The sequence below is a fragment of the Podarcis vaucheri genome (genome assembly GCF_965113315.1).
Source record: "Podarcis vaucheri genome assembly, chromosome: 2".
NCBI classification, from domain to species: domain Eukaryota; kingdom Metazoa; phylum Chordata; class Lepidosauria; order Squamata; family Lacertidae; genus Podarcis; species Podarcis vaucheri.
In genome coordinates, this window is record NC_138760.1 from 121886021 (window position 1) to 121910535 (window position 24515).

General features: G+C 47.8%; 2 protein-coding genes across 3 annotated transcripts in view; both read left to right on the top strand.

Annotated features, from left to right (window-relative positions):
* LOC309524617 (uncharacterized protein) overlaps positions 1-8631 on the top strand; it is a 72660-nt gene extending 64029 nt beyond the window's left edge. For both annotated transcript variants that reach the window (XM_082209380.1, XM_082209378.1), the window contains exon 4: positions 6613-8631. In XM_082209380.1, the coding sequence (XP_082065506.1) occupies positions 6613-8561 (1949 nt within the window). In that variant the 3' untranslated portion in view covers positions 8562-8631. The remainder of the gene's footprint in view (positions 1-6612) is intronic.
* Positions 1-24515, top strand: part of LOC309524920 (uncharacterized protein) — a 200066-nt gene that overhangs the window by 76699 nt on the left and 98852 nt on the right. The window lies entirely within an intron of this gene.

Below are 24515 nucleotides of genomic sequence, written 5' to 3' on the forward strand. Positions count from 1 at the left end.
TCCCTCTGCCCCCCGGGGTCCCCTCCTTCCTAGACTCTTCCGACGCTGAAGACCCCCCGGACCCTTCTGCCTCCTTGCGGCGGGCTTTAGGACCTGGCTCCCTTTCCGGGCTGCTTACTGTGCCGCCTTCCTGTGTATTTGAACTTGGCGCGCACGCCCAACCTTCCACCTTCCGCTTGACCGTTTCTTCGCTCCCCGATGGAGGTGTGGCCACTCCTGACTCATGCCCTCCCTCCTGCGGCGAGCCGCCTGATCCCGATGCCTGGCGCCCTTCCTCCCCACTGCGCTCTGCTGGGGACGCTGGCCCCGATTTCCAACTGCTGCTCTCTGAACCCCCTCTGATTCCTTCCTCCTGGGGTGCCCCCCTAGGTTTCCCCCTTTCTCTGGCCACTGGCGCTCCTTTCTGTGAATCTTCCAATTCACTGGAAAGACTCGGAGATCTCGGGTCGTCGTCATCACTCATCTTTCCTTCGGACTCCTCCCCCTCGCTCTCTGTTTCCTCCCTTTCCTGCGCCTCTGCTCCTGAACCCCTGACATCCATCCCCCCCTCGAAGCCCCCCTTCCCCCCTCCCCTCCCTCAGGTGTGGGTGCTGGGTGCTGCATTGTCATGGGATGGAATGCCGGATACAGTTCGCTTCCCGTGGCTGGCAGCCAACTGAAGACGTCCTGTTCTTCCTCCTCGCGTTCGTCGACGTTGATCAGCTCCGCTTCCATTTCTGTGCCGCCGTGCTCAAACCCAAGATCCTCCCCGAACACGTCCATGTCAGTCTCTGCGTCGGTCTCTCTTGGGTCCGTCGCTCGATCTGGCATCCTCAGCCACTTCCTGCGCCACTGCTCCTCCGGTCGATCGTCCCACCAATACGAGGTGTCCGATGCCGATCCCGCTGGTGACCCTTCCGGGGAACGTGTGCCCAGTGCGGGTTCCCCGTCCGAGTCAAACCCGTGGAACGTGCTTGATGAAAGCGTGGGGGTGAAAAGCCAGTCGTCGAAAAAGCCGGCTGGCATGGGTCTGTGTGGGAAGAGGGCATGAAATTCGTCCTTGAGCAGAGGTTCCTCCAAAGCGTAGTCGTGCCCCCAGCTATTGGCACTGGCCCGGGTGCCCTCTCTGGCTAGAAGGTATTCTACTCCCTCTTCCCCCCATCTGGAGTCCAAAATCTCCGTGACCTCGTTGATGGGATCCTCCTGTGGCAACCCCCCCTACTCGGTCCTCTCCTGGAGCGGACTCGGTGCCGTTCCCGGCTCTTGGAATCTGTGAGGTGCCCTGTAGGGAGTGAGCACCGATCTGTGGAACACCGGATGCATTCTGGAGCCCTCCGGAAGCGTCAGTCGGAAAGCCACCGGGTTGACCTGTGCTTCGACTTGGTAGGGCCCGAGTTGCTTGTGCCCCAGCTTCTTCTTAGCTAACGATCTGGCCGGCACTGCGTGGGCTGCCAACCAGACCCAGTCTCCCACTTGGATTTCTTTGCCAACCCGCCTGTGTCTGTCAGCTTGCACCTTGTATGCGTGCTTAGCTAGCTCCAGCTGCCGTTGGAGCTGATCGTGGACCTCCTGCAACTCTGACGCGAAGGCGTCCGCCGCCTGCGGTTCCCCCTCCCCCACTCTCTTCAGTCCCAGGAAGGTTCTGGGATGCCTCCCATTGTTGGCGAAGAACGGCGTCACCCCTGTGGAAACGTGCTTCGTGTTGTTGTATGCGAACTCGGCAAGCGGCAGGTAATCCACCCACGCTGCCGGCTGTTGATTGGCATAGCATCTCAGGTACTGCTGCATGATGGCATTGACTCGCTCCGCTTGCCCGTTGGTCTGCGGGTGTCTCGCTGACGCCAGGTTGATCTTGACGTTCAGGAAACCCATCAGCTTCTGCCAGAAGTTCGAGATGAACTGTCGCCCCCGGTCAGACAGTATGGACCGCGGCAGACCGTGCACTTTGAACACGTGATCTATGAACAGTTTGGCGGTTTGTTCCGCCGTGGCCACCTTCGCACACGGAATAAAATGTGCCATCTTGGTGAACAAGTCCACCACCACTAGCACAGCTGTCTTGCCTCTCGAGCTGGGTAGATCCGTGACAAAGTCCAGGGCCACCCTCTCCCATGGTTCAAACGGTGTTTGCAGCGGTTCCAGCAGTCCCGCCGGCGGTTTGTGCACTGGCTTGGCCCTCTGGCAGGTGTCGCACCTCGCAACGTAGTCCGCGACTTCCCCTCGCATCCTGGGCCACCAGAAGTCTCTCGCGACTAATTCCACCGTTTTCTCCGTGCCAAAGTGTCCGGCCGTGGGCGCGTCGTGTAACTGCTGCAGTACCTTGGCGCGAAGTTCGTCTCCCGGCACGTAGATGGCCCCTTTACGGATGAGCAATCCATCGCGCACCTGGAACTCGTTGCTCTTCGCCGTGCCTCTGTGCACCTCTGCCATCTTCGCTTGCGCGAATGAGTCGTCCTGCAACGCGCGCCGCACCGCATCCAGGTCCACTGTTGCTGAGGTGCACGCCCACGCTGTCGGTGCGAAGATGTGCATGGCCGCCGCTGGCGTCGCCTCCTCGAGGTATTGCGGTTTTCGGGACAGCGCATCCGCCATGACGTTGGTGTCGCCTGGGACGTACTCTATTCGGAAGTCGAAGTCCGCAAAGAACTCTGCCCAACGTATCTGCCTCTGGTTCAGGAACCGCGCCGTGCGCCAGTGTTCCAGATTCTTGTGGTCCGTGCAGACCTGCACTGTGTGCTTGGCGCCGATCAGGAAGTGCCTCCACGCCTTGAACGGTGCATGAATGGCAAGCAACTCCCTGTCCCAGATGGTGTAGTTCTGTTCCGACTTGCTGAGCTTCCTGGAGTAGAACGCTCCCGGCCTCCAAGCCCCCTGCGGGTCTCGCTACAACAGGACTGCTCCCACGGCTCTGTCTGACGCGTCCGTCTCTACCCGCATCGGTCTGCTGGGGTTGACATGTAGTAGTTGCTCTTCCGACGCGAAGAGACGCTTGAGTGTTTGAAAGGACTGCTCCACCTGCTCCGTCCAGATGAACTTCTTTTTCTTGGAGCTGAGCGTGTCCGTAATGGCCGCCGTCTGCATTGCGAACCCCTTGATAAACTTGCAATAGAAGTTCGCAAAGCCGACAAACCGCTGGACCTCCTTCCGGTTGCGCGGGCTCTTCCAATCCAACACCGCGCGAACCTTGGCGCTGTCCATGGCTAGCCCCTTGTCCGACAACTTGTATCCCAGGAAATCCACCTCCGTCGTGTCGAACTGGCACTTTTCCAGCTTGGCGTACAGTCTATGCTGCTGCAGTCTACTCAGCACCTCCCGAACGTCTTGGTCGTGTGCCTGCTGCGATTCAGAAAATATCAGGATGTCATCCAGGAAGCAGACGCACTTCTTGTAGAGGAGCCCCGCTAACACGTGATGCATGAAAGCTTGAAAACAGTGGGAGCCATTTTGCAGTCCAAACGGCATAACTCTGTATTCGTAGGTGCCCAGGGGCGTGAACATGGCCGTCTTCCACTCATCGCCTTCCCGCATGCGAATGAGGTTGTACGCCCCTCGCAGGTCCAACTTGGTGAACACGCGTCCCTTGCGCACCGTCGCGAGGAGGTCGTCGATCCTGGGCATGGGGAAATCAGAGGGCTTGGTCATCTTGTTTAAGGTCCGATAGTCCACTACAAGTCTTTTTTTGGGCGTGTCTTTCTTCTTCACGAAGAATACAGGACTGCCCCCCACTGCCTTGGACTCTCGGATGAAACCACGCTCCAAATTGTGATCTATGAACTGTTCGAGTTCCTGTAGTTCGTCCTCAGACATGGAATACAGCTTCCCTTTCGGCAGCGTCACCCCTGGTAGGAGGTCAATCTTGCAGTCATATGGCCGGTGAGGTGGTAGCTTGTCCGCCTCCTTCTCGCAGAAGACCTCCAAAAAGTCTGCGTATTTGTGGGGGACCGCTTGGAGCGTTCCCAACTGCAGCTGTGATTCCTCTTCTTCTCCCTCCTGCCTGGGCAGGATGCAGTGTTCTGCACAATAAGAAGAGCCGAAGATCAGCTGTCGCTGGTACCAAGCCAGCGTTGGACTGTGCCTGTCCAGCCAACTCATGCCCAAGACAATGGGTGTGTCCGACAGTTGGGTGACATTAAAACTGATGACTTCCCTGTGATTACCAAGTCGCATCACCATCGGTGGCATTTGCTTCACCACCTGCCCACCTAGCAACTCACTGCCATCCACTGTGACTACTTGCAGGGGCAGTGTGGCTGGTAGCAGCTGTATGGCGTGCCGATCAACAAACTCTTGCCCTATAAAGTCAGCATTGCTTCCTGAGTCCACAGTAATTTGCACGTCCATCGTGAGTCCATTGGGTAGCTGGAGCGATGCGGTGAGTTGCACCACTGGTTTGGGCGGGAGGGGGTCTGTGGGTTGCAAAATCTCTGGGGACTGCGTCACTGATTCGTCTGGCTGGGCCCCAGTGCCTCTGTCTCCAGCCAGACTTCGTCGTTTCCCTGCTGTGGTTCTCTATGCTGCGTAGCTGCAGTCACCATTGCAGAGGCTGCAGTGTGCTTGTGGTTCCTCTGGGGACACTCCTTCGCCATGTGCTGAGGGCTGTCGCAGATGTAGCACTTCCGGTTCCCTCTAGGAAGCTTCGTTTTGACTGCTCCCGGTGCTAGGGCTCTGCTGACTGAGCCATGGCACCTCCCACCTCCATAGGTTCCGCTCCCCCTCCTGGCGGAGGCGTGGATTGCGCACGCGCTGCTTCCCTGGGAACGAAGGAGAACCCTCTCGCTGCTTCGCGCCCTCCACGCCCTTCGTCCCTGCTCCACGGACGTTCTTCCAGACGCACCCCAACCGTCAGCGCCCTCTGAACGACCTCCTGCGTGCTCCGGGGTCTCTCCCCCCTCGCAATATCGTCTTTAACCGCGCTGCTCAATCCTTCCCAGAACAGGTCTCTGACTGGAGGTGAATCTCTGTCCCATTCCAGGGCACTGACCAGTGCAAAAAAGCGGGCGTGATACTGCCTTACACTGGCCCTCCCCTGTTTCAGTCCATGTATTTCTCTTCGAGCAAGATCCACGTCTATGCTTGATAAAAAGCACGCATCCATCGCTTTAATAAAGGCATCCGCACTCCGGAGCGCCAGATCCTTATCTCTCCACAAATTGCGCAGCCACGCTTTAGCGTCTCCATGCAAATGGGATAGGATAAACCCCACCTTCTCTTCCTCATCTCTAAAGTCCTTCTCCAGCAGCTGCAGCGCACACTGTACGTCTGCTCGGAAGTTGGGGTACTGTTGTAAATTCCCATCGAAGTGAGATACGAGACCGCCTGCTCTTCTCCCCAGCCCAATTCCCTCCGGTCTGGGTCCCAGTTGCCCTTGCTTCGTAAGCATTTCAAACCTGGTTTGGAGATCCTTGTAGGCGGCAGCTGCGTCCTCCTCCTTCTTCCTGGATGCTAGTATCTCTGCGTTTAGTTGTGTCACTGCATTTTGCAGGGCTGCAATTTGATGTTCGGTAGTCATCGCTGCCGACTTTTGTGAGCTTGCGAAGAGACACCAATCTTCACCCTTCGCTGCGCCTGCCCACGCTGCGAGGCTTCAGGTGTCAAACTTGGGGACGGAGCTTACTGTCAGAGCTGCTTCCAGATCCCAGCTCACATAGGACCACGCTAGCCAGCGTTCACTTTATAAAAGTCTTTATTGAGTTACAGATTCCATTTCCGAACTGCAGCGTGCAGCTCTACGTCTTCTAAGCTAGACCGACGAAGTCCCGTCTGAGTCTCCGCCTCCTGTACACCAACTTAATACCCTAGCCTTGCTCCACCTCTTACGTCTTTCCTTCCTCCTCTGGGTCCCTCTGCCCCCCGGGGTCCCCTCCTTCCTAGACTCTTCCGACGCTGAAGACCCCCCGGACCCTTCTGCCTCCTTGCGGCGGGCTTTAGGACCTGGCTCCCTTTCCGGGCTGCTTACTGTGCCGCCTTCCTGTGTATTTGAACTTGGCGCGCGCGCCCAACCTTCCACCTTCCGCTTGACCGTTTCTTCGCTCCCCGATGGAGGTGTGGCCACTCCTGACTCATGCCCTCCCTCCTGCGGCGAGCCGCCTGATCCCGATGCCTGGCGCCCTTCCTCCCCACTGCGCTCTGCTGGGGACGCTGGCCCCGATTTCCAACTGCTGCTCTCTGAACCCCCTCTGATTCCTTTCTCCTGGGGTGCCCCCCTAGGTTTTCCCCTTTCTCTGGCCACTGGCGCTCCTTTCTGTGAATCTTCCGATTCACTGGAAAGACTCGGAGATCTCGGGTCGTCGTCATCACTCATCTTTCCTTCGGACTCCTCCCCCTCGCTCTCTGTTTCCTCCCTTTCCTGCGCCTCTGCTCCTGAACCCCTGACACCTAGGTATTTCACTTTCTTAACCACATTTAAATCTGTCTCCTTCTGAAACCTTTCTTTTTCCATTATTGTCAATTTTTTCTCTAAAACCTTAGTTTTTTGCTTGTTTAGTTTAAATCCTGCCACCTGACCAAATTCTTGAATCAGTTCTAGAACCCTTTTCGTACTAGATTCTGGCTCCTGTAATGTCAAAAACAAGTCATCTGCAAAGGTCTTGAGTTCTTTCTTGAAAGTCTTAACAGGATTCTCTTTCCTCCCAGACTCCCAAACAGTTGAGGAAGATGAAAGTCAGAATTCTGTGGAGCCACCTGTGAATTCATTGGGAAGAACAAAGAAACAGCTTAAATGTATGGAGTGTGGGATGTGCTTTTATCACAGTGGAAGTCTGAGGATACATCAACAAGCTCACAAAGGAGAGAAACTATTTGAATGTATGGAGTGTGGAAAGAACTTCAACCGGAAGGATAAACTTACAGTACATTGGCGAACTCACACAGGGGAGAAACCATTTAAATGTATTGAATGTGGGAAGAGCTTCAGTACAACTGGGAAACTTAGAATACACCAACAAACTCACACAGGGGAGAAACCATTTAAATGTATTGAATGTGGAAAGAGCTTCAGTCGAAGTTGGACACTTAAAAGTCATCAGCGATGTCATACAGGGGAGAAGCCATTTAAATGTATTGAATGTGGAAAGAGCTTCGGTCGAAGTGGAGAACTTAGAATACATCAACGAACTCACACAGGGGAGAAACCATTTAAATGTATTGAATGTGGAAAGAGCTTCAGTGAAAGTGGGAAACTTAGAATACATCAACGAACTCACACAGGGGAGAAACCATTTAAATGTATGGAGTGTGGAAAGAGCTTCAGTAAGAATGAAGCACTTAGAATACATCATCGAACTCACACGGGAGAGAAACCATTTAAATGTATTGAATGTGGAAAGAGCTTCATTCAACGTGGAGACCTTAGAAGACACCAACAAACTCACACAGGGGAGAAACCATTTAAGTGTATTGAATGTGGAAAGAGGTACAGTCAAAGTGGAGCACTTAGAGTACATCAACGAATTCACATGGGGGAGAAACAATTTGAATGTATTGAATGTGGAAAGAGCTTCAGTCGAAGTGAGACACTTAAATGTCATCAGCGAAGTCATACAGGGGAGAAGCCATTTAAATGTATTGAATGTGGAAAGAGCTTCAGTCGAAGTGGAGAACTTAGAATACATCAACGAACTCACACAGAGGAGAAACCATTTAAATGTATTGAATGTGGAAATAGCTTCAGTCGAAGTTGGACACTTAAATGTCATCAGCGAACTCACACAGGGGAGAAACCATTTAAATGTATTGAATGTGGAAAGAGCTACAGTCAAAATGGAGCACTTAGAATACATCAACGAATTCACATGAGGGAGAAACAATTTGAATGTATTGAATGTGGAAAGAGCTTCAGTCGAAGTGAGACACTTAAATGTCATCAGCGAAGTCATACAGGGGAGAAGCCATTTAAATGTATTGAATGTGGAAGGAGCTTCAGTCGAAGTGGAGAACTTAGAATACATCAACGAACTCACACAGGGGAGGAGCCATTTAAATGTATTGAATGTGGAAAGAGCTTCAGTCGAAGTGAGACACTTAAATGTCATCAGCGAACTCACACAGGGGAGAAACCATTTAAATGTATTGAATGTGGAAAGAGCTTCAGTCGAAGTGAGACACTTAAATGTCATCAGCGAACTCACACAGGGGAGAAACCATTTAAATGTATTGAATGTGGAAAGAGCTTCAGTCGAAGTGAGACACTTAAATGTCATCAGCGAAGTCATACAGGGGAGAAGCCATTTAAATGTATTGAATGTGGAAGGAGCTTCAGTCGAAGTGGAGAACTTAGAATACATCAACGAACTCACACAGGGGAGGAGCCATTTAAATGTATTGAATGTGGAAAGAGCTTCAGTCAAAGTGAGACACTTAAATGTCATCAGCGAACTCACACAGGGGAGAAACCATTTAAATGTATTGAATGTGGAAAGAGCTTCAGTCGAAGTGAGACACTTAAATGTCATCAACGAACTCACACAGGGGAGAAACCATTTAAATGTAGGCAGTGTGGAAAGAGCTTCTGTGAAAGTAAAACACTTAGAATACATCATCGAACTCACACAGGGGAGAAACATCAGCTAACTCACACACGATGAAAAGTACAGGTGTATTGAATGTGGAAAGGGCTTCAGAGGGAGTGGAGACCTTAATATTTATTAGCAAATTCACACGGGGGAAACGATGTAAATGTATGAAGTTTTCCACTCAGGGTTCACTACTTGTATCAAGAAACTCATAAAGGGGGAAATCAGTTGTAAATGCATGGAATGATGTTTTAGTGTTTGTACTTAAATTTGTATACACATATATATGTATTAAAGTAATGAAGGTCACATACACTAAATGTACAAACGTTTTGCAACTTTTTGCTAGATAAACAGGGAGACTGTGTGAATCTGCAATGCTCAAGGTGTGTGTTGAATCTGTTGAGTTTTCAGGTCCGCCTTTCACTGCCAAAATGATCGGCTGCCCTTGTCTTGTAGATCAGCATTCCAGGCGCTCATTACTTGAACTTTGCATAATCTATTGAAGAGCTTTTTACTGATAGCATTTTGCAGCTGAATGAAAAGGTCTCTTGTGTTAAATGTTCATTTGGGATTGCTTTTAAAACTCATCTCCTTTTTTTCTGTGCTCTTGTGTACCTGTTTTGAGCTGTTTTTATTAAATATTTTCTGCATTGACTTTTGACCTTTGGAAGGTGACCAGTGAGGGTGTTTTTTTGTGTTTCTTAGTTCACAGAAATGTTTTAAAGGAATGTGTGAAAGAATTAGGGCTAGGGGAGATTAGTGAAAGAGACTGAGGAATGAAGTGAAGATGAACACAACAACACATGGTTAGCACAGGTAATTCCCCCCCCCAAAAAAAAGAGGCAGTCTGGTGCCACATTGCGTAGGAGTACGTTTAACACACTCTACCTGGGGCTGCCTTTGAAAAGTGCTCAGAAAGTTCAACTGGCTGAAAGAGCTGCAGACACTTTGCTATAGGCAGCATAGGACTCCCATATTCATACAGCTCCGTCTGCCTAATTGTCTGTTTCTGGACACAATGTGCTGGTTATCACCTATAAAGTCCTGCTTTGCCTAATACAAAAATGCCATGTCCTGTATTGATAGTTTTGTCCAGTATTTCAGATCTCTCTCCCCCCCTCTGCCAAATTAGGGATCCTCTCCGAGCACCTGTTTGAAAGGGTGTTTGAATGTGTGTGTGAGAGAGAGTGAGAGTGTGTGTGTGAGAGTGAAAAGTCCTGCATTTAAACTCTGGGTAGCCAAGCACAGACTGACAGATTCATGAGTATCTGGGTGTGTGCATGAATGTGTCAAATTCCAGGGGGGGGGCCATCCTGTGAGGCTGCAGGAGATTGGAATGGATTGTTTTGAAGTCACTTCAGTACCAGGTGGAAAAAGAAAACCAACTGTCCACCAACCCCCCCCCTCCCTGCCCTGCCCTGGATTCACCACCCTGTTCCTTGTTTTACTGCCCTGTATTTTGCCTCACACTTACTAAGCTAAATTTTGGCTTAGTTTTGGTTTAGCAAACCAGACTAACATGCCACTTTCAAACCTGAAAGCTTTTTTCCTCCCGTTTTGGTTTAGAAGTTGGAGGAAAGTCAGATTCATGATCTGCGACTGCCCATTTATTTGGACTTTTCAGCACTGTGGCCGCTGTCGCCCTTAAGCTCACTTCAGCAATGTCGAGGCAGCACGATGACCATATATATACGCAATGGACAAGCTTTACAGAATTCCTTCAAACCATAACAAGTACAAAACGAAATCTTTAGTCTCAAAGTCTCTGGAAATCTTTAAATGAAGTGAGGTACCAGACTTTGTAGGATGAAAGACAAGCTGTGAAGCTTTGTGTATTCAGCAAATATGATGTCCAACACTGAACAGTGATTCCGGATATTGACTACTGTTTTGTAGAATTCTTCGTCAGCGTGGTGGGAGGATATAGAATTGCTTCATAAACTAAAACTAAAATTTTGCAGACGATGACCTACATGACATACCGCTTTACAAAAATTATAAACTAGAATACAAACAGTAATGAAAAAGAGTACATACCCCATCTTATTTTAAATGAATGTATGTAAATGAAAATATCAAATCCTATGGAATAGTGCTCATGTAATAATACAGTCACTGCTACTAACAATGTTTTTTGAAAAACATATAAAGCCAACTCCAGGTGGTGCTAATAACAAGGAGGTTGAGTTTAAAGGTACAGTGCAAAGTAACAATACTAATACAAGGAGGTTGGGATTAAAGGAGCAGTGTAAAGTTACAGACAAAATACAAATAATCGAATGAAACAATTAAGGTCTAACTCAAGAGTTGAGACCCCCCTGGATAAATGGTTTTAAACATGAAAATAAATTGTGCTACTTGCTGCCGTAACTATCGCTCATAATATTTTCTGATGCTAATTGCCTTCTGATTCACCCATAAAACTGTAAATAATAGATCCGTATCTGAATGTTTGTGAGAAACAAAATGTTCTACCAGAGGTGCCTCCAAATTAGCATTACGAATACGTGATTGGTGTTCACCAATGTGAACCCCCACAGCTCAAGTGGTAGAGCCTATATACAATAAATTACAAGGACATTGAATCAGGTAGACTACGTCCGTGGTTTGACAGGTACTAAAATGACGAATAATAATCTGAAGTTCATTTTCTCATCCTAAATTTCTTTCATCTGTAAGGCAAATGGGCAAGATGAGCATCTACCGCATCTATGATGTCCAATGGGGCCGGAAGTGCTAATGGTGCGAGGAATGATTTTTTCAGAATTTATGTCTGTATCTACTAACATAGCTTTAATGGATTTGGTCTGCCTCAGGCCTGTCAGAGGAAACTCATTACACCCTGGTATGTTCCAGAATACATGCCAATGTTTGCATATTATTCTAATTATTCTATCCACATGAGAGATGTATTCTAATGATCCCGTGATGCGGTTTTGAGAACGTGAGGTGGTAGTGGTACTGAGAAGAAACGTTTTGATTCTTCGTTAGGGATTTAATTCTGGATCTGTTAACCATGGTAGAAGGCTATCCCCTGGAACAAAGAGAATTGTCCATAAGGTAAGTTATCCATCAAAGAAGAATCTTTTTTCATTTTGAAATTTAAATGTGGTTATTGTGAAATTTATTTTGTAAAAAAATAAAGAAAAAATATTTTTAAAAAGGGGGGCCTCTGGGAAACGCCCCAAGCAGCGTCCCTCTGCCCCCCTTGTCTGGGTCTCATATACACCCCCCACGGACCTGCCCATGCAGGGTGGTAGGCTGACAAGGAGGTCAGCGGTTGTGCTGAGCCAAGCCCGGACAGCTGCCAGCCGCTGCCTTTGCTGCCTTCATGTGTTGTGATGGCGGCGGCAGCGGCAGAACCGGCAACCCACTCATTCCACTAACGAAAGGAACCTCTGAGGCCCAGCGCTGGGCTGGCTCCCTCCACCATCCCTCCGCTTGGATACCCACTCACACACAGAGAGAGACACAGGAACGCTCTTGCCTTCCCTCACGTTGCGCACTGCCCCCAAGATCAACTTGCCCTCTTGGTCAGGCTGCCGAGAGGGAGGGGAGGGTGGGCTTCTGCTGGGCCAGAGCCGCTTCTCTTCTGGGCGACACACCCCTCCCTTTTCTGTTCTGACCGGCTGTGTTGCAGGGCCCCCGGGTATCATATAAAGACCCTCTATTTACAGCAAGAGCTGGGGAGTTGTCTGTGCAGCGGTGTTTTGAAAACAAATCCTGTCTTAAGAGCGTATCTGTGTATGAACAGGGTGAGCCTGTGACCTGGATTCAGGAACTAAAGTATTAACAATCATAAAAAAATGGCCAGGATGCCCAGGTAAAAGCAATCAGTGACCATTATCAGGTATCCTGGCAGACAGGTTTTCTGCTGTAGACCGCCCCTTGATATATGAATGATGTTTTGGGGGGTGGTCTTGAGCTACAGAGGAGGCAATTTTCAAATGTCTATATAAGAGCTTGCACACCATTGTTCTAGGTTCCTCTCCTCCCTCCCTGTGTGTGGGGAGTGGGGGACCCTGTTGCAACAGTTTAACAAAGATCATACTTACTAGCTGCTTTGCTTCTCAATATTCTCTGGTTGGCCTCTGTTGTTAATAATAATAATAATAATAATAATAATAATAATAATAATAATAATTTATTATTATGGTCAGAGACCAGCTTGCTGGAATTAAATGTCTGTTACATATATTTATGTATTTGTTTTCCTGGTGCATTTATTTTATATCTTAGACCTTATAATTCTCATAACAGCCTCTGTGTTATTTTCTCCTACTGATAGAGAACCTACTTAAGGACTCTATATGGGCTTTTAGATACTCCATAAGGGAAAGGGAGCAGTATTTTTATTATAACAGCTGCATACAGGTATTGCTGGACAGAGCCAATTGTCTTCCACCCCCCCAGTACAATTATGGTGTTTAGAAAAAAAGGGGCTTTTTCCGGGGGTACTCAAAGATCCACAACATTCCCCAACTGTTCAAAGTATGGCACTTACTATAACAATTCCATGGTGAGTACCTGCACCTTTATTGCTTTAAAAGCAAGCACTGAAAAAAGGGGTTGCTTTTAAAATTTATTGCTTTATTTTTCATGACAGAAAACGAAGCATAGAACTCCCCCTCTGTCCTCACAAATTAAAATTGCCCTCCACTTTCTCTCAGTACTTCCCACGAAGAATATTTATTTCACATCCATAGTGTACATTCAGCACGTCTTGAAAGTACATTGTTCCCCCCCCCAAAGATTCATGGGAGGGGTTGCATGTGAAGAATTCTTTGGCAGCTAGTTAGTCTGTCTGGCAGCTGCTGCCGCTGCTGCAAGTCCCTGTTCAATGTTCCTGTGTCTCTGTGTCTGTGAGGAGAATACAGGACACTGCAAAAGACACTGTGTGTAATGAATGTGCAATAAGCCAGAGAGAGTGTGTTTCCTCCCTATAATGTAAACAGGGAGACTTCTGTCCAGGAGATGGGGGGGGTTGCCCCTTCAGCAGACATCATAAACACACACACCGACTACCAAAATCAACACAATCACTTCTGCAAATGTCCCCACAAAACACTTCATTAGTTTTTCCTACCTATTCAAAGGGCCTCTACTGCACATAACAATTCACTGATAAATGTATCTATGTACTGGCTCACTGGGAAATCTTCAGAAATTCATATAGAATCACTCAAGTGTTGGATTTACACCATTCCAAAGTTGTTCTGTTCAGGAAGGAAATGGCTGCCAAGGGAGGAGCTTGGGACATGAGTGAGGGCAGCCATAATCCCTAAAGTGTGAGGCCATGTACTCAGCAGCCCCTTTGCCTGAGTAATAATCTCTGGCATCCTGATACCTGAGTGTGGGACAGGTAGCCATTCCAGAAACAATAGCAAACCCAGATCAAGACAAAAGGGTGTGATTAACTTGACTGGGAAACAGGGACATGTAAATATCTCTTTTGCATCACTTGATGAGTGTATGGTGGAGGTCAGTCGAAGCGTGGGGGAAGCCCTGATGCTCAGGTTTCTGTCACCAGACCCTCCCAATTTGTGATGTAATTTGTAATGTATCCATGATGTAATTTTAGGGGTGTTGTGGGTATCTCTGTAAAACTGATTAAGGTGGGAGCCATCCTTTGTTCTTGGCTTCCTTCCTGGTGGTGGGTGGAAGTCCTGTTGCAACAGTTTTTTTAAAATAAAGATCAGGCCTCCTGGCTGCTGCTTTGCTCCTATATTCCTGGCTGGTGTCTTTGTTTGGTAATCCAGGTGAGCCCAAGGATTTTCCTATAACAAGAACTGTTGTGTATTGAGTCAAAGGATTTTATATCTGTATTATTATTGTCCGTATTTGCATTAGGGTAAAGTAACTGCCTTTTGTTTTCAAAGGGTACAGCTACTATTGGTTCATTTAAGCTGCTGTATTTGGATCCTCTGTCTTATTGGTTTCCTCCAAAAGGCAGGACTGTGATTGCCTGATATTGTTCCCTCCAAAATGTATCCTTTCTAGCTAGTTCCCTGTCCCTATAAATGTAGCTGTCAGAGCTGCTTCCAGATCCCAGCTCACATAGGACCACGCTGGCCAGCGTTCAGTTTATAAAAGTCTTTATTGAGTTACAAATTCCATTTCCGAACTGCAGCGTGCAGCTCTACGTCTTCTAAGCTAGACTGACGAAGTCCCGTCTGAGTCTCCGCCTCCTGTACACCAACTTAATACCCTAGCCTTGCTCCACCTCTTGCGCCTTTCCTTCCGTCTCTGGGTCCCTCTGCCCCCCGGGGTCTCCTCCCTCCTAGACTCTTCCGAAGCCGAAGACCCCCCTGACCCTTCTGCCTCCTTGCGGCGGGCTTTAGGACCTGGCTCCCTCTCCGGGCTGCTTACTGCGCCAGCTTCCGCTGCATTTGAACTTGGCGCGCGCGCCCAACTTTCTACCTTCCTCTTGACCGTTTCCTCGCTCCCTGATGAGGGCGTGACCACTCCTGACTCATGCCCTCCCTCCTGCTGAAAGCCTCCGGAACCCGATGCCTGGTCCCCTTTCTCCCCGCTGCTCTCAGCTGGGAACGTTGGTCCCGAACTCCAGCTGCTGCTCTCTGAATCCCCTCTGGTCCCTTCTTCCTGGGGTGTCCCCCTGGGTCCCCCCCTTGCTCTGACCACTGGCGCTCCCTTCTGTGAATCTTCCGACTCACTGGAAAGACTCGGAGATCTCAGGTCGTCATCATCACTCATCCTTCCTTCGGATTCCTCCCCCTCGCTCTCTGTTTCCTCCCTTTCCTGCGTCTCTGCTCCTGAACCCCTGACATCCATCCCCCCTCGAAGCCCCCCTTCCCCCCTCCCCTCTTTCAGGTGTGGGTGCTGGGTGCTCCATCGTCACGGGGGTGAATGCCGGATACAGTTCGCTCCCTGTGGCTGGCAGCCAACTGAAAACCTCCTGTTCTTCCTCCTCGCGTTCGTCGACGCTGATCAGCTCCGCTTCCATTTCTGTGCCGCCGTGCTCGAACCCAAGATCCTCCCCGATCACGTCCATGTCAGTCTCTGCGTCGGTCTCTCTTGTGTCCGTCGCTCGACCTGGCATCGTCAGCCACTTCTTGCGCCACTGCTCCTCCGGTCGAGTGTCCCACCAATACGAGGTGTCCGATGCCGAACCCGCTGGGGACCCTTCCGGGGAACGTGTGCCCAGTGCGGGTTCCCCGTCCGAGTCGAACCCGTGGAACGTGCTTGATGAAAGCGTGGGGGTGAAAAGCCAGTCATCGAAGAAGCCGGCTGGCATGGGTTTGTGTGGGAAGAGGGCATGAAATTCGTCCTTGAGCAGAGGTTCCTCCAAAGCGTAGTCGTGCCCCCAGCTATTGGCACTGGCCCGGGTGCCCTCTCTGGCTAGGAGGTATTCTACTCCCTCTTCCCCCCATCTGGAGTCCAAAATCTCCGTGACCTCGTTGATGGGATCCTCCTGTGGCGACCCCCCCTGCTCGATCCTCTCCTGGGGCGGACTCGGCGCCGTTCCTGGCTCCTGGAATCTGTGAGGTGCCCTGTATGGAGTGAGCACCGATCTGTGGAACACCGGATGCATTCTGGAGCCCTCCGGAAGCGTCAGTCGGAAAGCCACCGGGTTGACCTGTGCTTCGACTTGGTAGGGACCGAGTTGCTTGTGCCCCAGCTTCTTCTTAGCTAACGATCTGGTCGGCACTGCGTGTGCTGCCAACCAGACCCAGTCTCCCACTTGGATCTCTTCGCCAACCCGCCTGTGTTTGTCAGCTTGCACCTTGTATGCGTGCTTAGCTAGCTCCAGCTGCCGTCGGAGCTGATCGTGGACCTCCTGCAACTCTGACGCGAAGGCGTCCGCCGTCTGTGGTTCCCCTTCCTCCACTCTCTCCAGTCCCGGGAAGGTTCTGGGATGCCTCCCATTGTTGGCGAAGAACAGCGTCACCCCTGTGGACACGTGCTTCGTGTTGTTGTAGGCGAACTCGGCGAGCGGCAGGTAATCCACCCACGTCGCAGGCTGTTGATTGGCATAGCATCTCAGGTACTGCTGCATGATGGCATTGACTCGCTCCGCTTGCCCGTTGGTCTGCGGGTGTCTCGCTGACGCCAGGTTGATCTTGACGTTCAGGAAACCCATCAGCCTCTGCCAGAAGTTCGAGATGAACTGGCGCCCCCGGTCGGACAGTATAGACCGTGGCAGACCGTGCACTTTTTTTTTTTAAAGAATTTTTTAATGATTTTCCAACTTTTTTGTGACAAACAAACATAAAAACATATAAACAAAACATACAAAACACACGTTATTTCAAAACGCATTTTCATAAACTTCTTTTCCCGGACTTCCCCATACCTCCCCTTTCTGCATCCCTATGTCCATAGTTTTTTTAGCAACTTATAATTATTTCTTTCCAGCCTTTTTCATTTTAATCCTTTCTTTAATCTTATCTTGTTTCACTGTAGCCCTTTCTTTCTAAAAAACCTCGACCTTCTAACATTCATCAAGTTTATAATAGTCCTTAAGATAAATTTTAAATTTCTTCCATTCTTCTTCCGCAGTCTCTTTTCCCTGAATCACGGATTCTGCCAGTCATCTCAGCTAGTGTCATATAGTCCATCACTTTCATCTGCCATTCTTCCAGGGTGGGCAAATCTTGTGTCTTCCAATACTTTGCGATGAGTATTCTTGCTGCTGTTGTTGCATACATAAAAAAAGTTCTATCTTTCTTTGGCACCAATTGGCCGACAATACCCAAGAGAAAGGCCTCTGGTTTCTTAAGGAAAGTATACTTAAATACCTTTTTCATTTCATTATATATCATTTCCCAGAAAGCCTTAATCTTCGGGCACATCCACCAAAGGTGGTAAAAGGAACCTTCAGTTTCTTTACATTTCCAACATTTATTATCAGGCAAATGGTAAATCTTTGCTAGCTTGACTGGGGTCATGTACCACCTATAGATCATTTTCATAACATTTTCCTTTAGGGCATTACATGCCGTAAATTTAATACCGGTGTTCCACAACCTTTCCCAGTCAGCAAACATAATGTTATGACCAATATCTTGTGCCCACTTAATCATAGCTGATTTAACTGTTTCATCTTGTGTATTCCATTTCAACAACAGATTGTACATTCTTGACAAATTCTTAATATTGGGTTCTAACAGTTCAGTCTCTAATTTTGATTTTTCCACCTGGAAGCCAATTTTCCTGTCTTGTTTAAAAATCTCCATTATTTGATAATAATGGAGCCAATCTCGAACTTTAGATTTCAATTTTTCATAACTCTGTAATTTTAATTTGTCTCCGTCCTGTTCCAAAATCTCACAATATTTTGGCCATCTGACCTCCATATTGACTTTCTTGTGTGCCTTAGCCTCTAAAGGCGACAACCATCTAGGGGTTTTGTTTTCCAACAAATCTTTATATCTCATCCAGACATTAAACAATGCTTTCCTAACAATGTGATTTCTAAAAGCACTATGCACTTTGATTTTGTCGTACCATAGATATGCATGCCAACCAAATGCATTATTGAAACCTTCTAAGTCCAAGATATCTGTATTCTCGAGGAGCATCCACTCTTTCAGCCAGCAGAACGCTGCTGCTTCATAATAAAGTTTTAAGTCCGGCAGGGCAAATCCCCCTCTTTCTTTTGAATCTGTATTTTGAATTTTATTCTGGGCTTTTTGCCCTGCCAGACAAATTTCGCAATATCTTTTTGCCACCTCTTGAAACAGTCCATCTTGTCAATAATCTGTAAAGTCTGAAACAAAAATAGCATTCTAGGCAATACATTCATCTTAATAACTGCAATTCGGCCTAACATTGACAATTTCAAATTTGACCATATTTCTAAATCTTTTTTGATTTCTGACCAACATTTTTCATAGTTGTCCTTGAACAAATTCAAATTTTTAGATGTCAAATGTACCCCTAGATATTTCACCTTCTTAACCACAGTCAAACCTGTCTCTTCTTGAAACTTCTCCTTCTCCATGTCTGTTAAGTTTTCCCCTAAGACTTTAGTTTTTTGTTTATTCAGCTTAAATCCAGCTACCTGGCCAAATTGTTTGATTATTTCTAATACCCTTTTCGTACTAGTGTTTGGCTCTTGCAAAGTCAGTACAAGGTCATCTGCGAATGCCCTTAACTTATAGTGTTTATCTCCGACCTTTACACCTTTAACCTGCTGGTCATCTCTGATCATGTTCAGCAAAACCTCCAAAACCGAGATGAAAAGCAATGGGGAAATTGGGCACCCCTGTCGTGTTCCTTTTTCTATCTTAAGTTCCTCAGTTATTACGTTATTTACAATCAACTTAGCTTTTTGTTCAGAATATATCGCACTCATACCATTCTCAAATCCTTGGCCTACCCCCATCCCATGAAGATTCTTTTTCATAAAACTCCAAGAAATATTATCAAAGGCTTTCTCCGCATCCACAAAAATTAGCACCGCCTTAGTGTTTATATTCACCTCTAACTTTTCTAAGATGTCTATTATGTTCCTTACATTATTTGAGAGGTGCCTATTTGGGAGAAAGCCTGCTTGGTCCTTATGAATCTTCTCCATCAGCACTTTTTAAAATCTTTTTGCCAAAATGTCTGCAAAGATTTTGTAATCCACATTGAGTAATGATATTGGGCGGTAGTTCTTCAATTGAGTCTTTTCAGTCTCTGTTTTTGGTATAAGTGAAATATACGCTTCTTTCCACGATTCAGGTGCCTTTTTCCCCTCTAAGATCTCGTTACAGACTTCCTTTAACGGTTGTATCAACCAGTCCTTCAAAGATTTGTAGTATCTGGAAGTCAGTCCATCTGGCCCTGGAGATTTGCCCACTTGCATATTCTGAATGGCATCCTCTATTTCTTGTTCTGTTATCCTCTGGTTCAAGTCCACCTTGTTCTGATGGGAAATTTTTTGTAGTCCATATTTACTAAGGAATTTATCCATGTCTTCTTCCTTTTGTAATCCTTGGGCGTAAAGTTTTTTAAAATAACTCACAAAGCAATTTCTAATTTCATTGGGCTTAGATATATTTTTTCCATCCACTTCTAGGCTTGTTACTATATTTAATTTCTGCCTTTTCTTTATTTGCCATGCCAGGAGTTTACCACATTTATCAGCCGATTCAAATGTCTTTTGTTTCATTTGCTTTATCTTCCATTCAATCTCTTGGTTCATCAATTCCAAATATTGTGTTTGATATAACTTGATTTCTCTCAAAATCTCTTGGGACTTTGGTTTTACTCTTAATTTTTTCTCTCCTTCCTTTATCTTTTCCAGAATCTTTTCCTTTTTCTCATTCTGTTTTCTCTTCTTTATTGAGTTTTGTTGAATCAAGAAGCCCCTCATCACAGCTTTACTTGCGTCCCAAATCATTCTTTTTTCCACATCAGCCTTTAAATTTATCTCAAAATAGTCCTTCAAAGTTTTTTGGGCCTTCAAGTGGATTTCCTTATCTCAAAACAGGGTGTCATTCATCCTCCATCTAAATTGACCAGTTAATGTAAGTTTCATTTCCATCTTCATGGCATTGTGGTCGGAGCAGGTTTTCGGGCAGATTTCTACCTTCTTAATCTTTGGAGCCATCCCACTAGTAATCCAAATTTGATCAATTCTCGTCCAGGTCATCATTGCGTGGGAGAAAAAGGTTCCCTCTCTCTCGAGAGGGTTCCTAGTTCTCCAAATATCTATTAAGTCCATGTTTTCCGTCATTTCAAAAAAAGTCTTTGGGAGTCTCCCTTCCTTGGTGACTGTTAACCTTTATGCCTTGTCCATGTTTGTGGAGACCACACCATTCATGTCTCCCATCATTATCAAATTATAATCCAAATAGTCCATCAGAGTTTCATGGAGTTTCTTGAAGAATTCTGCTTTGCCTTCATTCGGTGCATAAATTCCAACTATCAGCAATTTTTCTCCTTGTACTTGTATCTCAACTGCCAAATATCTTCCTTGTTCATCCTTAAACATCATTTTTGGAGCCCACTTCTCTTTTACATATATCACAACTCCTCTTTTTTTAACTTTGTCTGACGAGATAAATTCTTGTCCTAATCTTTTATTTATAAGTAATCTTCTATGGGCTCTGGTTATATGAGTTTCTTGTAGGCATATCAAGTCCAGTTGTTCTCTGTTCAATATGTGAAAAACTTGTCGTCTCGTCAAAGGCATGTTCATCCCATTACAATTCCAACTAAGGAATTGCAGGGCCATCTTGTTATTTTTCCAATGATCCTCCGACAGCTCCAAGTTGTTGCTCTTCCTCTGATGGTGGTGGGTTTTGTCCAAACGATAGGTTCAAAATGTCTATTGCTCTCCTCTGTTCTACAATTGGATCCACAGTTCCCTTCTCCAAGTCTTCTCGGTTTCTTTCCAGGAATCTCTCTTTATCTTGTATCGTCTTTATCTTCACCTTTTTTCCTTTGTAGTCAAAAGACAGTCCCTGTGGGAATTCCCACCTGAAGAAAATAGTATTCATCTTTAGCAGCTGAACCAAATCTTTATATAAAGTTCTCAGATCCAGGATATGCTTGGGAATATCTTTGAAGATCTGTATAGTGGAATTCTCAATTTGCAAGGCCTTTTCAAAATGAAGTTTTAAGATTTTATCTCTTTCTTCTTTTGATCTGAGAGTAATTAAACAATCCCTCGGAGTCTTTCTGTTCTGCTTTTTGCCCAATCTAAATGCTGTAGTAATTTTAATTTCGTCCTCTTCCAACTCCCAATGGTCAATGAACTCTTGTGTTAGATATTCTCCAAGGTTGTCTCCTTCGTTTTCTGGGGTTAGTCTTAATTTCAGATTTCTCTCTTTTCTCTGTAATTCCCACAAGGCAAAAGTTGTGTCGTGTTCATATACCTTTTTTACAACCGGTTCTAGGTTCCCTTGAGTCTCTACAGCAATAGTTCTGGCTTCTTCTGCAATTTTACGGGTTGCGGAATTTTCTTGGGCAAGCTTATTTATCGATTGTGTATTCAGGTCCAATCTTGCTGTTATATCTGTCAATTTTTGTGAGTTTTCTGTTAGTTTCTTGGTATTCTCTACAGACTGCCTTGTTAAATCTGCAGTCTGCTTTGTTAGATTTTCCAGTGACTGATTTATCTTGAGTAGAGCTTGTGACACTGGATCCATGGAGACGGCTGTCCCTTTTTCTTGTCCTGTTGTTCCTGTAGGAGTTGCGCCTGTAATCGAGCCTCTCTTCTTTTGTGTCTGTTGTTGTTGCTGCTGCTGTTGTTGTCTTGTCTTGGCTCTTGTAGCTATTTCCTCTATTGGACCGCTCATCTCCCAAGGTCGTTTCCCACGGGAACCGTCTCCCGCTGGAAAATTCCACCGTCCCAGACTGTGGTAACTGTCCCTTTACCCTCTAGAGGGAGCAAATCAAAATGTCCATGCACTGAGACAAAGAATATTTGAAAAAATGAGGCTTTTTGCAAGTAATTGTAGCACTTTTCCAGTAAATAGAGTCTCAACCTACTCTAATATACTGTGACAGCAAAGTCCAGAAACTTTGTTTCAAATCAGGCTTCCACTATGTAACTTCTCCAAAGTTTTAAAGTCAGTCAGTGATCTTTTGTCTATAGCAGCCGGCTTCAGGTTAGAGACTGCTGAAGATTTCCCCTTTCTTTTAGATTATTCATGCAGCTCTAAATATTCCTTTTACCTCCCCTCTGCCCTGCAAGCTAGAGGGGGCTTTCCACAGTTCAAATGTCGGGTTTAAGCAGTCTATATACAATGTCTCTTACGGATGCAGTTTTTTTTAAGGTCCGTTGCTTTATCAATCATGCAGTCGGGGGAAGGCAGACTTCCTTACTTTTTGCCTTCCCCGTTTTCCGCCAAATTTCAATGTTTTAGTCTCAAATAAAGGTTCCGTCTTACTCACGGGTTTTTTTCAGTCCAATATTTACAGGAAGGAATCGGCGCTCTCCGCTGATGGCGACGCGGCTTCACCCTGCGGGCTGGGTAGAGATTCTCAGCACCGCGCTCCCCGTTGTCGTTCCAGAGCCTTTAAAAAGGCTCTTTCTGCGGTAAAGGGGGGCGCTTCAGGTGCCCACCGAATCTTCTTGTTCACAGGCTCCGTGCCTGTGATTTTAGGGGTCCCCCGCTTGCCGTAGCGGGTCAGACCCGAACTCGCAGAGCCGTCCTCTCTCCGGAGCTCGGAGAGGGAGCAGCCATTAGCACTGGCGCCGACCGGAAGTCCAGACCGTGCACTTTGAACACGTGATCTATGAACAGTTTGGCGGTTTGTTCCGCCGTGGCCACTTTCGCACACGGAATGAAATGTGCCATCTTGGTGAACAAGTCCACCACCACTAGCACAGCTGTCTTGCCTCTCGAGCTGGGTAGATCCATGACAAAGTCCAGGGCCACCCTCTCCCATGGTTCAAACGGTGTTTGCAGCGGTTCCAGCACTCCCGCCAGCGGTTTGTGCACCGGCTTGGCCCTCTGGCAGGTGTTGCACCTCGCAACGTAGTCCGCGACTTCCCCTCGCAGTCTGGGCCACCAGAAGTCTCTAGCGACTAATTCCACCGTTTTCTCCGTGCCAAAGTGTCCGGCTGTGGGCGCGTCGTGTAACTGCTGCAGTACCTTGGCGCGAAGTTCGTCTCCCGGCACGTAGATGGCCCCTTTGCGGATGAGCAAGCCGTCCCGTACCTGGAACTCGTCGCTCTTCGCCGTGCCTCTGTGCACCTCTGCCATCTTCGCTTGCGCGAATGAGTCGTCCTGCAACGCACGCCGCACCGCATCCAGGTCCACTGTTGCTGAGGCGCACGCCCACGCTGTTGGTGCGAAGATGTGCATGGCCGCCGCTGGCGTCGCCTCCTCGAGGTATTGCGGTTTTCGGGACAGTGCATCCGCCATGACGTTGGTGTCGCCTGGGACGTACTCTATTCGGAAGTCGAAGTCCGCAAAGAACTCTGCCCAACGTATCTGCCTCTGGTTCAGGAACCGTGCCGTGCGCCAGTGCTCCAGATTCTTGTGGTCCGTACAGACCTGCACTGTGTGCTTGGCGCCGATCAGGAAATGCCTCCACGCCTTGAACGCTGCATGAATGGCAAGCAACTCCCTGTCCCAGATGGTGTAGTTCTGCTCCGACTTGCTGAGCTTCCTGGAGTAGAATGCTCCCGGCCTCCAAACCCCCCGCGGGTCTCGCTGCAACAGGACTGCTCCCACGGCTCTGTCTGACGCGTCCGTCTCTACCCGCATCGGTCTGCTGGGGTTGACATGTAGTAGTTGCTCTTCCGACGCGAAGAGACGCTTGAGTGTTTGAAAGGACTGCTCCGCCTGCTCCGTCCAGATGAACTTCTTTTTCTTGGAGCTGAGCGTGTCCGTAATGGCCGCCGTCTGCATCGCAAACCCCTTGATAAACTTGCGATAGAAGTTCGCAAAACCGACAAACCGCTGGACCTCCTTCCGGTTGCGCGGGCTCTTCCAATCCAACACCGCGCGAACCTTGGCGCTGTCCGTGGCTAGCCCCTTGTCCGACAACTTGTATCCCAGGAAATCCACCTCCGTCGTGTCGAACTGGCACTTTTCCAGCTTGGCGTACAGTCTATGCTGCTGCAGTCTACTCAGCACCTCCCGAACGTCTTGGTCGTGTGCCTGCTGCGATTCAGAAAATATCAGGATGTCATCCAGGAAGCAGACGCACTTCTTGTAGAGGAGCCCCGCCAACACGTGATGCATGAAAGCTTGAAAACAGTGGGAGCCATTTTGCAATCCAAACGGCATAACTCTGTATTCGTAGGTGCCCAGGGGCGTGAACATGGCTGTCTTCCACTCATCGCCTTCCCGCATGCGGATGAGGTTGTACGCCCCTCGCAGGTCCAACTTGGTGAACACGCGTCCCTTGCGCACCGTCGCGAGGAGGTCGTCGATCCTGGGCATGGGGAAATCAGAGGGCTTGGTCATCTTGTTTAAGATGCGAAAGTCCACAACGAGTCTTTTTTGGGGTGTGTCTTTCTTCTTCACGAAGGAAACAGGACTGCCCCCTACTGCCTTGGACTCTCGGATGAAACCACGCTCCAAATTGTGATCTATGAACTGCTTGAGTTCC